Raw genomic sequence first — 13,856 nt, forward strand, 5'->3', positions numbered from 1 at the left:
GGGCTCCAGTCTCCCTGGGGCGTACAGTGCAGAGAAGCAGCCCCTCTGAGATCATAGCCGGGCTCACAGCTGTAGAACACTTCCTGCCCAGAGGAAAAGTTGTTCTTGTGGCTTGGAGTGTGTTTACCATGCAGGACTTCTGGAGGTGGCTGACATACTGGGTAAAGAACAGTAAAGTACCTGTCAGTTACAGTTAGAGAATCATAATTAAGGGGGTACAGGTATAACAAAGGAAGTCAAATGATACTCCAATCCCCTTGTTTTACTAATGTGGAAGTTAAGGATAGGGAAGAGATGTAGCCCAAAACCTCACAGCTAGTACGAGGTAGAGAATTAGAACCCAGTCCTTCCCAGCACAAGTTCTAAAATACATTCATTAGTCCACCAGGCATGCTGTCTCTTTTTCCACTGCTGGCTCTCTAGAATAGAGTCACTAGTACTGGTGGGCTACCCAACTCACATATTTGCTAGAAAGGCAATACAATTTACAGCCTCATCTTTCAGGTAATGAGAAGGTTACCTGAGCCTAAACCTGTAACAGATTTCCCCTTATCTCTTTTTTTCACACTTCTATGATCAAAGTGTAGTAATTACCCATACTGTATCTGTTTGTCCTCCCAGCTGCCCTCTCATTGGTTGTACAAGGCTGATATGGGTTGGTGGAAAAACTGTAAGCTCCCTCTCTGTCCCTAGTATCAACCACAATATTTACCAATCCACTTCTACAGTCCTTCTTATGCCAGCTATTGTGGCATAAGAAGACAAGACCACCATTGAGAACAAAATCCCCTAAATAAGCCAGTCCTTGTAATGACAGGACACATTTCTTAGAGAATATTCAACTCAAGGTGTGGCTGCCTCCATTCACAGTACTTTTGGTATGTGCTAGGCGCATTAGAACTCATTTGAACTTCAACTTAACCTGTATCTAATTAAAGATGAATGAAAAATCTGTTTGGCTTTGAGCAAGTTACTTGCACTTTCAATTTCAGATTTCTAATGATAAAATGTAGGAGGTGGACGAAAACAAACTCTAAAGTCTTTGTCACTATTCTGAGGCTATGATATCTTTCTTCATAAGCCAGTTTCTTTCTGTGATAGATGCTGATAAAAGTAGAATTCTGTAAAGCAAAGTTCTGTCAAGAACCAGAGCATTCAACTTTAGGGGCTGACACACTGCATTCTATTCCTGGATATGCCACTTAGTAGCACATAATTTAGACAACTTATTTAACCTCTGAAAGACCAAGCTAACTTCACTGACCTATGGATATAAGGATAGCACTATTTCAAAGGAGTGTTGCAAAGAGTAAACAAGATTATTATACAGCTGGCCAGAAAGTCCACATTATTCTTGAATACAACTGAGAGATATTGGAGCTGGTACTTTGCCTTCAGAATACCTCAATATGAGAGTCCCAAATGTCTCCTTCCTTGAATAATTAAACTCTTGCTTCTCAAAATGAAGGCACTTACACACAAATGCAAACACACATTTTCTTAATTTTGTGCTTCCTTGCCCCAAATTTACTCACACTGCTCACCACACATCCTCCCCCGAGAACTGACACTAACCTCCTGATCCTCCTAAAACTCACATCATTTGTAGACCCCTTCAAAGCCTCAGTCAGACTCACCCCTGGAGCAGCTGGGCAACTCCGGCCCCCACTTGTTTTGGGCTTGGCATTCAACAGTGGAGGGTCCTTTCATGGCAAAGCCGGGCTGACACCTAAAGCTCACGCTTTCACGTAAAGAAAATAAGCTTTTGTTCTCAGACATCCTTATTCCATTTTCAATGACTGGAGGCGTGCATTTATTAGGTGCAATGCACTGAGGGGGAGGGCCACTCCAGATGCCAACTTGATTGTCTTCACTGGTGCAATATATTGACGGCTCGCCCACGAGGTCAAACAGCTCCTGCCTTCTCTCTCCAAGATTGCAGTGGTAGGTCACCACTGTTCCGTATTGAAAGTATTCTCTGTTGGTGCTAATGAAATCTCCATTGGCGATGGCTGGGGGTGGCCCACAACGAATGCCTGGGAAAAGGGACAGCAAGATAAAACCTCAGTTTCTTAAAGTTATATTCAATTATGAATTTTGGTAACCAGTTTAAAAAATGATCAAAATGTCACTATTCAGAGCACCTCTGCTCTTGTCTAATATTTGTTAATGTACAGACATGTTTTTACACAATCGCAGATTAGATAGCCACAATATTATGACCTCTGCTCTTCTCAATTAATGCTATTTCAATAAATGTATCCATATATTATTATAGTCCACATACTTCTCATTTTAAGTGAGAATTTATATGTTATTTAACTATTTTTAATTCAATTCTTTCTCTGTAGAGGGCATTTGGATTTATTCTATTGGTTATTAATATGGTATAGCATACAATATAGTCTATCAAATAAATAAAAACCAAAAGCTCTGGTACAACTAATAAAAAATAAACACAAACACACAATATTACACACAACAAACATAACAATCACAGATTCAGAAGTAATAAAAATAACTGAATATCTATCTACTCTATGCTAATAATCTTGAAAATGAGGATGTTAGAAACAAAAATATATTTTGCCAATATTGATTCAAGAAAAGGTAGCATATAGAAGAAGTGGAAAAAAATATCAAAAACACTACTGCTAAAAAGGTATGAAGCACAGATAATTTTATTGACAAATTTAATCTAATATTCAAGTAACAGATAATTTCTAGGCAGTTTAAATCACTCCTGAGCATATAAAATATCAAAGTAGATACTTTTATTTATTTATTTATTTTTAAATAAATCAAAGTAGATACTTTGATATCTAAGTAGATACTTTTATTTATTTATTTATTTTTGCTTAAGAAAATATTTAAGAAGATGCATATTTATTGTAGAAAATTTATAAAATATAAATAAAAATCACCTTTAAGCCAATTATCTAGAAGGAATCACTATTAACTAATGTGCAATCTTTAATACACACACACACACACACACACACACACACACACATATTTTTCTTCTAAAATATCTTTGTTGCCTAAGTAATATTTCAGAGTACAAACATACTAACTGATTCCATTTGAAAGTGTTCTCTCTCTTGTCAAATGCATTCCGGCATATTTTAAACTTTTTTTTATTAGAACACATTCCGTGTACCTTTATAAGATTATTATTTTGTAGATTATTTCCAGAACATTGTTTGGAAATATGCACAATATTTAGATTCTTTTGACTTTTTCACTATCATAAAATAATAATATAGGTAACATCTGCACATCAATCCTCACAAAAACCCACGGTGATTTTTTAAAGTCATGAACTGTAGAATTTCTGGATTAAAGGCTTGCGTACAGTTAAGGTTTTTGATACATACTGTGTACTGGCCTGTTAGAAAATTCATTACCACTTATCCTACTATCAGTTGAGTTGGAGAGTGTTGATTTCTTTTTTTTTTTTTTAAACATCTTTATTGGAGTATAATTGCTTTACATTGTTGTGTTGGTTGCTGCTGTATAACAAGGTGAATCAGCTATATGTATACATATATCCCCATATCCCCTCCCTCTTGCGTCTCCCTCCAACCCTCCCTATCCCACCCCTCTAGCTGGTCACAAAGCACTGAGCTGATTTTTTTACATTATCACCAAACCCAGGGTTATATCTTTATGTTCTTTGTTCATTTGCAACTGCTCCTTTCTCTACGTGCCCTGAAGTGTAGAAAGTTCATATTCCAAACAACTCATGGGAAAGATGGCATGTCACTGTCCAGACAAAGAATAAGAGAGCAGGGAGGGCCCACGGCTTGAACAGATGACCTGGGATTAAGAGTTGACAGAGAGGAAGGAAGGCACTTTCACTAACCTTGTATTCATTTACTTCACTAAAGAGAACAATCTTCAACCTGGAAGGTGTTCAACCAACAAAAGAAGAATTTGGGTGCTCTTCTAAATGAGTTCCAAACTATTGTTTAAAATAAATTATACCTTAGGATAAGGAAAAATCAGGAGGAACTAGAAGCTTGGGACATTGTGAGCACCTTTAAGGGTAGGAGTGTTTTCTTCAAATATCAGAAGGATACTATTGCCAAAAGGGATGAAATTTATCCTTTGTAATTCTAGGGGCCAACTGTAGGATTGAGCATGGAATAAATGGGGCTAGAGATTTCAACTCACGTTCACAAATTGGTGGCTCTGAATCCCAAAAGACAGCACTGCCTGAGATAATACATTCAGCAGCTGAGTGACCAATGAGTTGATACCTGAAACCAAAAATGAAAAATAGGCATGCTGTATACACATCCCATCAATTTCCTCAGCATGCACACACGCATGGCAAATCTGAAAGGCTACAATCTGAAAGAAGTTCAAGGACTAGCCTAAACTCCACCTATTTTATCTGACTTTTCTTATTTCTCTTTTTCTATCCTCTCACTGTTGAAAGGAATATTTCCTCTCTAACTCCTCATGGCTCGCTCTGCTTCTTCATTTCTTGGTTTCATTTTGGATTGTACCCAGTACCTAAATAAAACAATAGTTTTGTAGAACTGTCTGATAATTTTCTTCTTAAAATCTGTTTTTTCTTATATTATTATTGTTACTTAATTTTCTTTTTGCATTTTCCTGATATACATAAATATACATATTGTATATTAACACTGCTACGTCATTTTAGTTTAGGCATGTTTCTTGTACATACAACAAGATTTGTGATGCTTTTGATCCTATTTGGAAACTTTTGTTTCTCAACAGGGATATTAAACCATTCAAATATACTGAACTAAATGGTATGGTTGATCTTGCTTTTGTCATCACTTCATAATGTTCCTTCATAATGTTCAGTGGTAAGCACATAGCAGTGAATACAGCTGATCTGCCCCAAATATAAGGGGGCTTATTTCTGGTGAATGAGATGGATATAGTCCATGATATTCCTTTTTCTTCCCTCTCATTTGCTACATGAAACATATAGGTGAACCTCTTTTAGTTGCTCTAATAATTTGGAAGCTAAATAACTGATTTTTGTTCCTTCGAAATTTCATTTCATGCGTTATGTATTGGGTTGGCCAAAAAGTTCGTTCAGGTTTTTCCGCTACATCCTCTGGAAAAACCTAAGTGAACTTTTTGGCCAACCCAATACATACACAACACAGGTATTCAACCCTATTTTCTCAGTTTTGGTGTCAAAATATATACAGTCTACCCATCTCCTATGTACTAAATGTCTAGACTATGTTTTTCTTTTTGCTTTCTTCTCTTTTCTAGTTTTACGGATATATTTTATGACTTCAGAAATTGTTATTAGATTATGATTACATTCTCAAGTTTCACTTTTTAACAATTAGTTCTGTCATTGTATTAAGTTTTATAACTTTGTTGAAAATATTTGAACTTTTTAAAAAATTTGTTTTTCTTTTGTTTGATTTTTGGCAATTTTCTACCTCACCAGTATTTATCATTATCCTTTAAGAAAATACTTATGGATTGCCTGAGTTTATCTTTTTCCTTCTCCCGGGAAGTATACTTCCTGTAAAGTACACAGGTGTGATTTTTAGGTCCTTGCTTATCCTTTACTGTACATCTGTAGCCATCTGTAGATGTGAATACTAGCTTAGCTCATTAGAAACTCCATCTTCTGCAATTTAGTGATGTGAAGGATCAATGTGATATCAATACAAATTAATTTCTTGCACAGCTATTATAGTTTATTAATTTCCTTTCTGCATTCTTGAGGTTTTTTTCATGATCCATGAAATACAGATGATTCCCTAGTGATGGCTAAATATGGGCTTATTGTTTTCCCTTCTGGAATTTTTGTTACATGTAATTTGAATCCCAGTGCTCTTATAGACATATCTTCTCTTTTCTCTTCTTCTTCATCCTTTCCCACTTAATTCTGGGAGAATTTAATTTATCTTCTTACCCTCTGCTTTAACTTTCTACAATATTCAGTGTGTTTATCACAGAATTTTTCTTTAGTTTGACAATTGTGTTTTTCATTCATATGCAAACATTCTCTATTTCCTAACTAGGTTCACAGAAACAGCGTGCAACTGAATCTTGTTAAAAACGTAAACAGGAGATTTTTCTAGAAGTTTCTCTTATTTCTTGGAAGTAACTCTATTTTGTAAGAGGACATTTCTTCTGATTTTTCAGATTGCTCTTTTTACATTAATTTCCTGTAACATATCATAAGCTCAACGGTTTTCTATTTAATGCCATTGAGAGGTTCACTCTTATTCCGTAATACAATATAAAGAGGGTATAGACAGAGAATTTATAGATTGTACTTAAAAATGCTCGGAGAAAGACAGAGTGTTTAGATTTACTCTAATTTCACTTTGTCAGATTATAGGTACTATGATCTGTAAGGCCTTGGTTAGCAAATATGCTGAAGCCTACAAGTTCCTTTTCAGTGTTTATCATGGCAGTGCAAATTTAGCCCATATTCTCTAACTGGTTCAGCTGCTCCCACTGGGAGTGAGGTTGAGACTGAGAAAGGGTAAGCACCCTTGTGGGTGGGACTGCCGCCCAGTAAACACTTTATGTCTGACATTTTCACAGGGGACTCTGTTATGGGTTGAACAGTGTACCCCAAAAAGTATGTCGAAGCCCTAGCCCCCAATCCCCATGAATGCGACCTTATTCGGAAATAGGGCCTTTGCAGATATAATCATGTTAAGATGAGGTCATTAGGGTGGGCCCTAATCCAATATGACTGGAGTCCTTAAAAAAGAGAGAACTTTGGACATAGACCCACACAGAGAGGAGAGTGCCATGTGAAGACACAGACACAGAATGAAGATGGCTATGGGAAGACAGAGGCAAAAACGGGAGTGATGCGCCACATGCCAAGGAAGCCCTGAGGTTACCATAATCTGGGAGAGGCAAGGAGGGATCGTCCCTCAGAGGCTTTGGAGGGAACATGTCCTGCTGGCACCTTGATTTTGGACCTGTAACCTCCAGAACCTTGAGAGAATAAATTTTTGTTGCTGTTCTGAGATACCCAGTTTGTCCTACTTCTTATGGCAGCCCTAGCAAATGAATAGTGCAGTTACCTTACAAGATCTGCTTTCTACACAGTGGCTCCGTGGCCTTCCCCTTCTTTCAGCAAAGTCTGCTCTGGGCAAGTGCTGTTTGTACGGTTTGACTATGCCCTCCCCCCATTTTCTTCCTTTCTACCTGGTGAATACCTCACTTTTCTTGTATGTACTGCCCTGGTTTCCAGCAAGGAGACAGATTTCCCCTCAAATCTTATCATACCTTTGTCCATTTCAATTAGCAGTTAAACACCTATGTTCAAGCTTCTTGAGAACAGATGGTAATAGCCTAGTCCTCTTTTCCAAGATATGACCAGAAGGTAGTATCGCTGTCCTGGAACTCTTGAACCAAGAGATGGTCCTGCCCACTCACCCTCTATTACAAGAAAATTTGATTCTGGATCCGAACTGGGTGTCTGTATCTATGTGCACCACACCATTCACAGGATCTGGAGGAGTATTACATGATTTACCTTGGGAAAGAAAGAGAATTTTGGAGCCAGGAAGAGTAATTTAAACTTTTGTTAGTGTATAACAAGTCAGTCCCCACCTGACTGTAGTTTTCTGAAGAGCATATGCAATTCTGATGGGTCTACAGATTTTGCCACCTTGAGGAACCTCACCAGACTGCCTCAGGATCAGCCACCCACTAAGCACCACTTTCAAAGAGACCTCCCCTCTAAATCTCACCTGTCTTTGCCTCAAATCTCTTATCTAAATAGAAAGGTCATTAGTGGCCTTATATCCCACCAGTATAAAAGTTTTTATTACCTGGTTATTCAAACAGTTTATGTCTCCTTACACATTTTTTTCCTGATCTGGAGTAATTCATTATTCACTACCCCATAAAAAAAATGGAGTTCTCCTGCAAATATTCCTTGAAACATTCTCAGGAGACAAGCATTCCAACCAATAATTAGGGGTGACCTACAAGACCAACTATTACCTCCACCTATGTGAACATGTTTGACAAAGTTTTCTTATCTCTAAAATTTGGAGAAATTAAATAAGATCCTATAGATACTTTGACAAACATAGGAACGCTCCAATGCAGGGCTTACTCACGTTTACAGACATCTTTGGCACTTGACCACCTGAGGTTTTGTAGACACGTGATAGAGAATGACTTCCTGTGGTACTCAGGGCGGCATTCATACTTTAAAGATGTCCCAATGGGAAACTCAGATTCATTGGTCTGGATTTTCAACTTGGCAAATTGAAAATGATCTGGGGTGTTACAGTGACCTAGAGACCAAAAAATCAAGAACATCAGAGTTAACAAAGATACCCAGTGCCATTCTTCCTTTTCTCTTTCTTGTTAGATTTGATATCAGAACAAAAGAAACTTTAAGTTGTGAAAAGATAATTTCCTTGTAATCTTTGAAGGGAAAGTTCCATTAGCATGCGCCCATTAGAAAATATACTATCCGGAAGGCTATTTTGCTATCTGGGCATTTTACTCATATCATTTACTGTAAAAGACAGCTCCAATTCAATTTTTCACATTTTTAGGGAGACAGAGGAGTGTTTCTGCCCAGGTTATACCTAGTCTGGTTTCTTTGTACTTCAGTGCATCAAAACCCATGCTTACAAGCAAGAATGGAGAACTCAAGATGTTTTTTGAAACTAGGAAGCAGCCACCAACTTTCTAGGTCTGATTCCTAAGCTGGCCATTTCAACACAACAAGGAAATAAACAGCATCTCTTCAAAATAAAAACAACAACAACAAAACAAAAACAGAAACATTGTGTGAACTATATGTTGAATCAAATTCTAGCTTTAGCTCCAAGCCCCTACACCTAAAGCTCTAGGTTTGAGAAGTGAAAACTCACTTTGGATTCAAGTAGTATGAAATCAAAAAAGTGTATATGTTTGGAAAAATAGCAATCGTTTCCACTTGGTTTTGACAATAAATTCTCTTTTAGTTTCTATTCCAGCTGTCCTCCACCTCCCTTTCAATTATTTTTTCAAATAGTAAAAGCTATGCTAGAGCCAATTCTGCACCCAGATAATTCTCTGTATGAAGACTTGCAAACCAATTTCTCATTTCTTTAACACATAATTAAGTGATTTTTCTCAATATGAAAATTTGGCTGATTTTCAAGGTGGCTTCACAGGAAGTACATCCATCTATATTGCCTGTTTCTTTTTATTTTAGAGCTTGAATATTAGCTATACTAGCTTCTAGTTCAAGGAGTCCCCCTTATGACTAAAGTCTACTACCTAAGGCCAAATCACACATGAAGATGGTCTGGCTGGTCTCCAGTCTAAAAAATCTTGCTGATAAAACTAGGACTGCCATCTCAGCATGGGGTACTGTTGAAAAAAGTCATAGAACTTAGGGGAAGATTGCCTTTCACTGCCGATTCACTGAATCTGAACTAGGTCTCTGTGTTTGTAAACAGGCTCATAGGGACACCCCAAGATGAAGCCATGGTGTTACAGAAGGAGAGTGAGGGCAAAAATGACTTCTGAATATCCATTCTTGGTCCCTTCCCTTTCAGAACTGCTCTTTTATTTCAGAGTTCCTCAGCAGTCCGTATGTTATGCCGGGACTAGGGTCGCTTCGACAATTTACTTTCCCCTTCCGTCTTCACTTCCTGAGTGTGGGTGTCATAGTGGTATTGGTTACGTTAGGATACCTCCTCCAGACCTTAGAAATAAACACTCTATTTTGCATTTTTCCCTTGAGTTCACATTGCTTTGCTTTTTCTTTCCACCAAAGAGAGAAAACTTCAACAGCTGAAATTAGTGCAGGGCTAAGGAGCAAGTAAGCCTTATCTTAACTTAGAACTTAGCCCATACTGGCTAAAAGAATCTTTGTGTTTTGTTTACAATGCAGCCCAGTTTTCAGAGAGAACACACAGTGGTCTCTGGACAAATAGGTAATTAAAAGCGATTTTGTCAGGCTTTGTTCTCTGCTGGTCTGTGCTTCTCTCCAAAACCTGTGAAGATGGTACAACTTGTGCTAGTTAAGGTTCATAGGTATTTGCTTTCAGTTCCTATGCTTTGAAAACATTTTCCTTCTAATTCTAATTAGAACTAGAACCACCACCCACTTCTTCCATCTCTTTTCACCAGCCCTCTAGAAGCAAAGATCATCAGAATCTTACATGTTGATGTATCTTAAAACCATTTATTATTGATTTGGCATTTAATTGTATCGAGTGCACAAATAAACACCACATTGTAATTACGGAAACTTGGAGAGTCTGGTTTAGATATTCTGAATCCATTTGAAATGTGGGGTAGTGCGCACTAACCCGGAAGTCCACAGCGAGGGGCAGGGCTGCTCCAAATTCCGTTCCCTTGACTGTCACTGGTACAGCGGATGGTGCTCTCCCCAGTGAGGCTGAAGTTCATCCCTCTCTCTGGGTGTGGGTCACATGTGTAAGTGACTTCTTTTCCAAAAGGAAAGACTTCCAGAGGTTTTCCTGTGTGTCTCCCATTAAGGATATCAGGAGGATTTGGACACAAGATTTCTGGAAAGAAGGCAAAAGCTCTAAGTTTCATTCATGAATTTTCACCAGAGGTAATCTATAGTCATTGGGTGTTATGGTTGGTAATACCTAAAAACACCGAATGGACTAAGTGAAGTGAGATTTCAATCCCATTTTTTTAAATTGAAAAAGTACAAAAGAATTTGCCTATCCTGAATCTTCCAGACTTTTAAGTTTTCTGGATGATAGAAACTTTACACCTTTAATTACGTACCAAAACTTTTAAAGACGAAAAAGAATCTATTGGAGAGTAACTCATTCATTTAATCGACACATTGGGCACTTATTCTGTGTCAGCCACTCTTCAGGGCCGGCTGGATGAAATGGTGAAGAGCACAGATAAAGTCTCTGTTCTCCAGGGAACTTACATTCTCAGGAAATATTTCTACAATGTATTCCATATGTACTAATCACCTAATCATATGAAACCTTTCCTTAATAACTTACCCATAGTGACCATCAATCGATTACGACAGTAGTGCTGTCACAATGAATTGAAACATATATGGTTCATTGTAAAAACTCTAAATGATCCATACTGTTTTGTTATTGTTTTTTTTGATGCATGGGATTGCTTATTATTATTCTTATTTCTCTACTTTCCGTCAGGCTTCAAATTGTTACTTCTTTCTGGTATCTGCTTGTCTGTTTAAACAGTCCTTTCCTTACTTCTATTTAGTGTTTCTAATTAGTCTTGGGATTTGGAAGAAGCTACTTAAATTAGAAAGAGTCATGAAAAATAAGAGAAATAGTACAATTGATAACTGAGCTCTAACCCAGGCCAGTGGACAGCCATTTGTCATGTTACTTCAATGAAAGTTGGGTTTCTTGGATGACAGGATCTATACAGAAGTTATTTTTTTATAAAGTTTTACCATAAAATGCATCATAGGATAACTGAGCAGGTTTCTTGCAACATAAACATTTTAGCAAAATTTGGATTATTTTAAAATTTATATATTTTCCAATCTTTAGGATCAAGTGATGAGGCAAAGTCCTATCTTCTATTGGGGAAAATACCAATGGGTAGACTAGGAGAAATCAGTGGTGACATTGTGTATAGGAGACTCATTTCTTAATCAGCCTATTATTTCTGAATCTTTCAGCATAATTTATTTAGATATAAGTTTTGAGAGTTTAAGGAGTCTTAAACTGCTCACCCTGTGTAATGCTGTTCCCCACTTTCCCCTCATTTCTGCATTGCTCTGACCTATCATCTCCATAAGATTTAATTTATTTTCTTTCTTGTACATCTCCCCACTTGAGTATAAATAACATGGAACAGGGAATTTGCTCATCTTGTTCACTGCTATAACACCGGTGCCTGGAAGAACATCAAGCACATAGTATGTGCTCAATAAATAATTGAATGAATGAATGAATGAATGTTTCATATTTGTATATTAGCAAATAGACAGGAATATTGTAGAGTGACTTCACCTTGATGGCATTAAAAAGAAAAAGAAAGAAGGGAGGAAGGAAAGAAGAAATTTGTGAAAGCTTCACATTAGCTAATCTCTCCTGATTCAGAGACAAATTACAGCAGGATTTATCATGTAATACAAAGAATTCTAAATGACAGAGACTGATCAGATGGTTCTCGAGACACATGATGCAAAAGAAAGTGCATCACAACAAACTGATCCACAATAAAATACTATTAAAATAAGCAACTATTTATCAATAATTTAGATTAGAAAATAGAAGAACCATGGCTGGGGAGGCCATGGGTCAAATTACCAAATAGATTAAAGGGAGAGATTGGCCTGAAGTGTTATCCCTTCTACTCACGTTCACACACAGGAACGCTGCTGTTCCAAAGGATTTCCATTCCAACCAAGACACAGTAACTAGCAGAACGGCCTTTTAAGTGGAATCTAAGGAAGAAAATAGTACTGAATATGTGAGCTGCTTAAGCCAAAATGCCATTCTATTTGCAAAAATCTCAGCATTTTGAGGATCTGAAACCAGCAGAGTTTCAGAGGCCACATCAATCTGGAAAAGTCACAGCTTCCAGTGAGGGAGAACAGCAAAGCACAGTCACTTGGTCACATAATATAGTCCCAGCCTAAGTTGAAGAAGGCAGTTGTAGCATAGCTGCCATCTCCGTGATCCTGGACCTAGGCTCAGAGAAATCTGTCTCTCACTGAGCATCCCACGGTAAAGCTGATAAATCTACTCATAGTCATTATTGGAATAAAACATCCTCCAAGTGATGACACTGCACTGGAACAGCTAGTGAAACAGCTCCCAGTTTGCATTGGACAAGCAGAGAATAACTGGAAAGGGAACAAAGATTGTTCTTTTGTCTCTATATTTGTGATGGTTATGCAGAAGGCTCACAACTGCATGCTGGGCTACGGAAGAGTAAGCGTGAATATTCTGGGGGGAAAAACCAAAGGAGATTGGAAATGACTCTTGTACAAAATTCTCCTAAATATTATATGGTGCCTGTCAAGGATTCTTTGGAACATTTTGAGGTCAGGTACTTTGTTGCCCATGCTTGATACTTCCCATGTAGAGATGTGCATGCTGTGTAAGGTCCAGTGAATGACCTTACTTAAAACTTTGATATCAGCCACCATAATACCATTTCAGAGCCCTTGGCCTGTTATCAACAAGGTGATATATGATTGGATTAAAAATGCTTATTCTTATACTTTCTCTCTTATTACAAAATTCACTTTTGATGGTTAAAATTTTTTCTGAAACAATTCTTAAATGATCTTATTTTTAATAAGATTTTTGTCACATATCAAACTTTTTCTGGAGCTCTCCAAATAACTCTTTTTCTTCTTTGCTTGGAAAATATGATTTTTTCACTTAATGTGTCACCTATGTATACTCTTAAACAGTAGTTGTATTTGTGTTTAAGCATGCCATTTAATATCCGTTTCAGTTTTTCCTTCATATCTTATGTTATTAGTTCCACCTGTTCCTTACTCTTAACTTCCCATATACACTCCTCAAATTTAACATCCCTGAGTATTTCCTATTTTAAAAATGACACTAAACCTTCCCTTTTTGAATTAACCTCAGTTTCAGTGTTCAGTAGGCCAGGCAAACTCACACTCACCCCTCATCACAAACGAAGGATACTTTTGCTCCAAGCTGAAAATTAAGTGGAAAGAGGACATGTCCATTAGGTAACTGGTCCAGGAAGTCAGGACATGATTTCACTAGGAAAAAAAAACACACACACACAGGAGTGAGATGTTCCTGTGAGGGACAAAGAGACTGATCCACATACAAGATGACAGCATAGGCACCTGCACATTTGGGGGCTGACGGGCTCCAGTCTCCCTGGGGCGTACA

General features: G+C 37.5%; 1 protein-coding gene across 1 annotated transcript; it reads right to left on the reverse strand.

The window, feature by feature from the left end:
- Nucleotides 1-5: 5 nt before the first annotated feature.
- Nucleotides 6-13,850, reverse strand: LOC114907569 (complement receptor type 1-like; the record flags this gene model as incomplete). Its single annotated transcript, XM_029243320.1, has 9 exons — nucleotides 13,811-13,850; nucleotides 13,618-13,720; nucleotides 12,333-12,418; nucleotides 10,305-10,523; nucleotides 8,106-8,285; nucleotides 7,414-7,513; nucleotides 4,177-4,262; nucleotides 1,638-2,036; nucleotides 6-157 (listed from the first exon to the last, which is right to left on the reverse strand). Coding segments are annotated over exons 3-9 (1,176 nt in total), but the record flags the coding sequence as incomplete, so codon positions are not given.
- Nucleotides 13,851-13,856: the final 6 nt, after the last annotated feature.

Source organism: Monodon monoceros, unplaced genomic scaffold (assembly GCF_005190385.1).
Source record: "Monodon monoceros isolate NGI ecotype Baffin Bay Population unplaced genomic scaffold, NGI_Narwhal_1 Contig3706_ctg1, whole genome shotgun sequence".
NCBI classification, from domain to species: Eukaryota; Metazoa; Chordata; class Mammalia; order Artiodactyla; family Monodontidae; genus Monodon; species Monodon monoceros.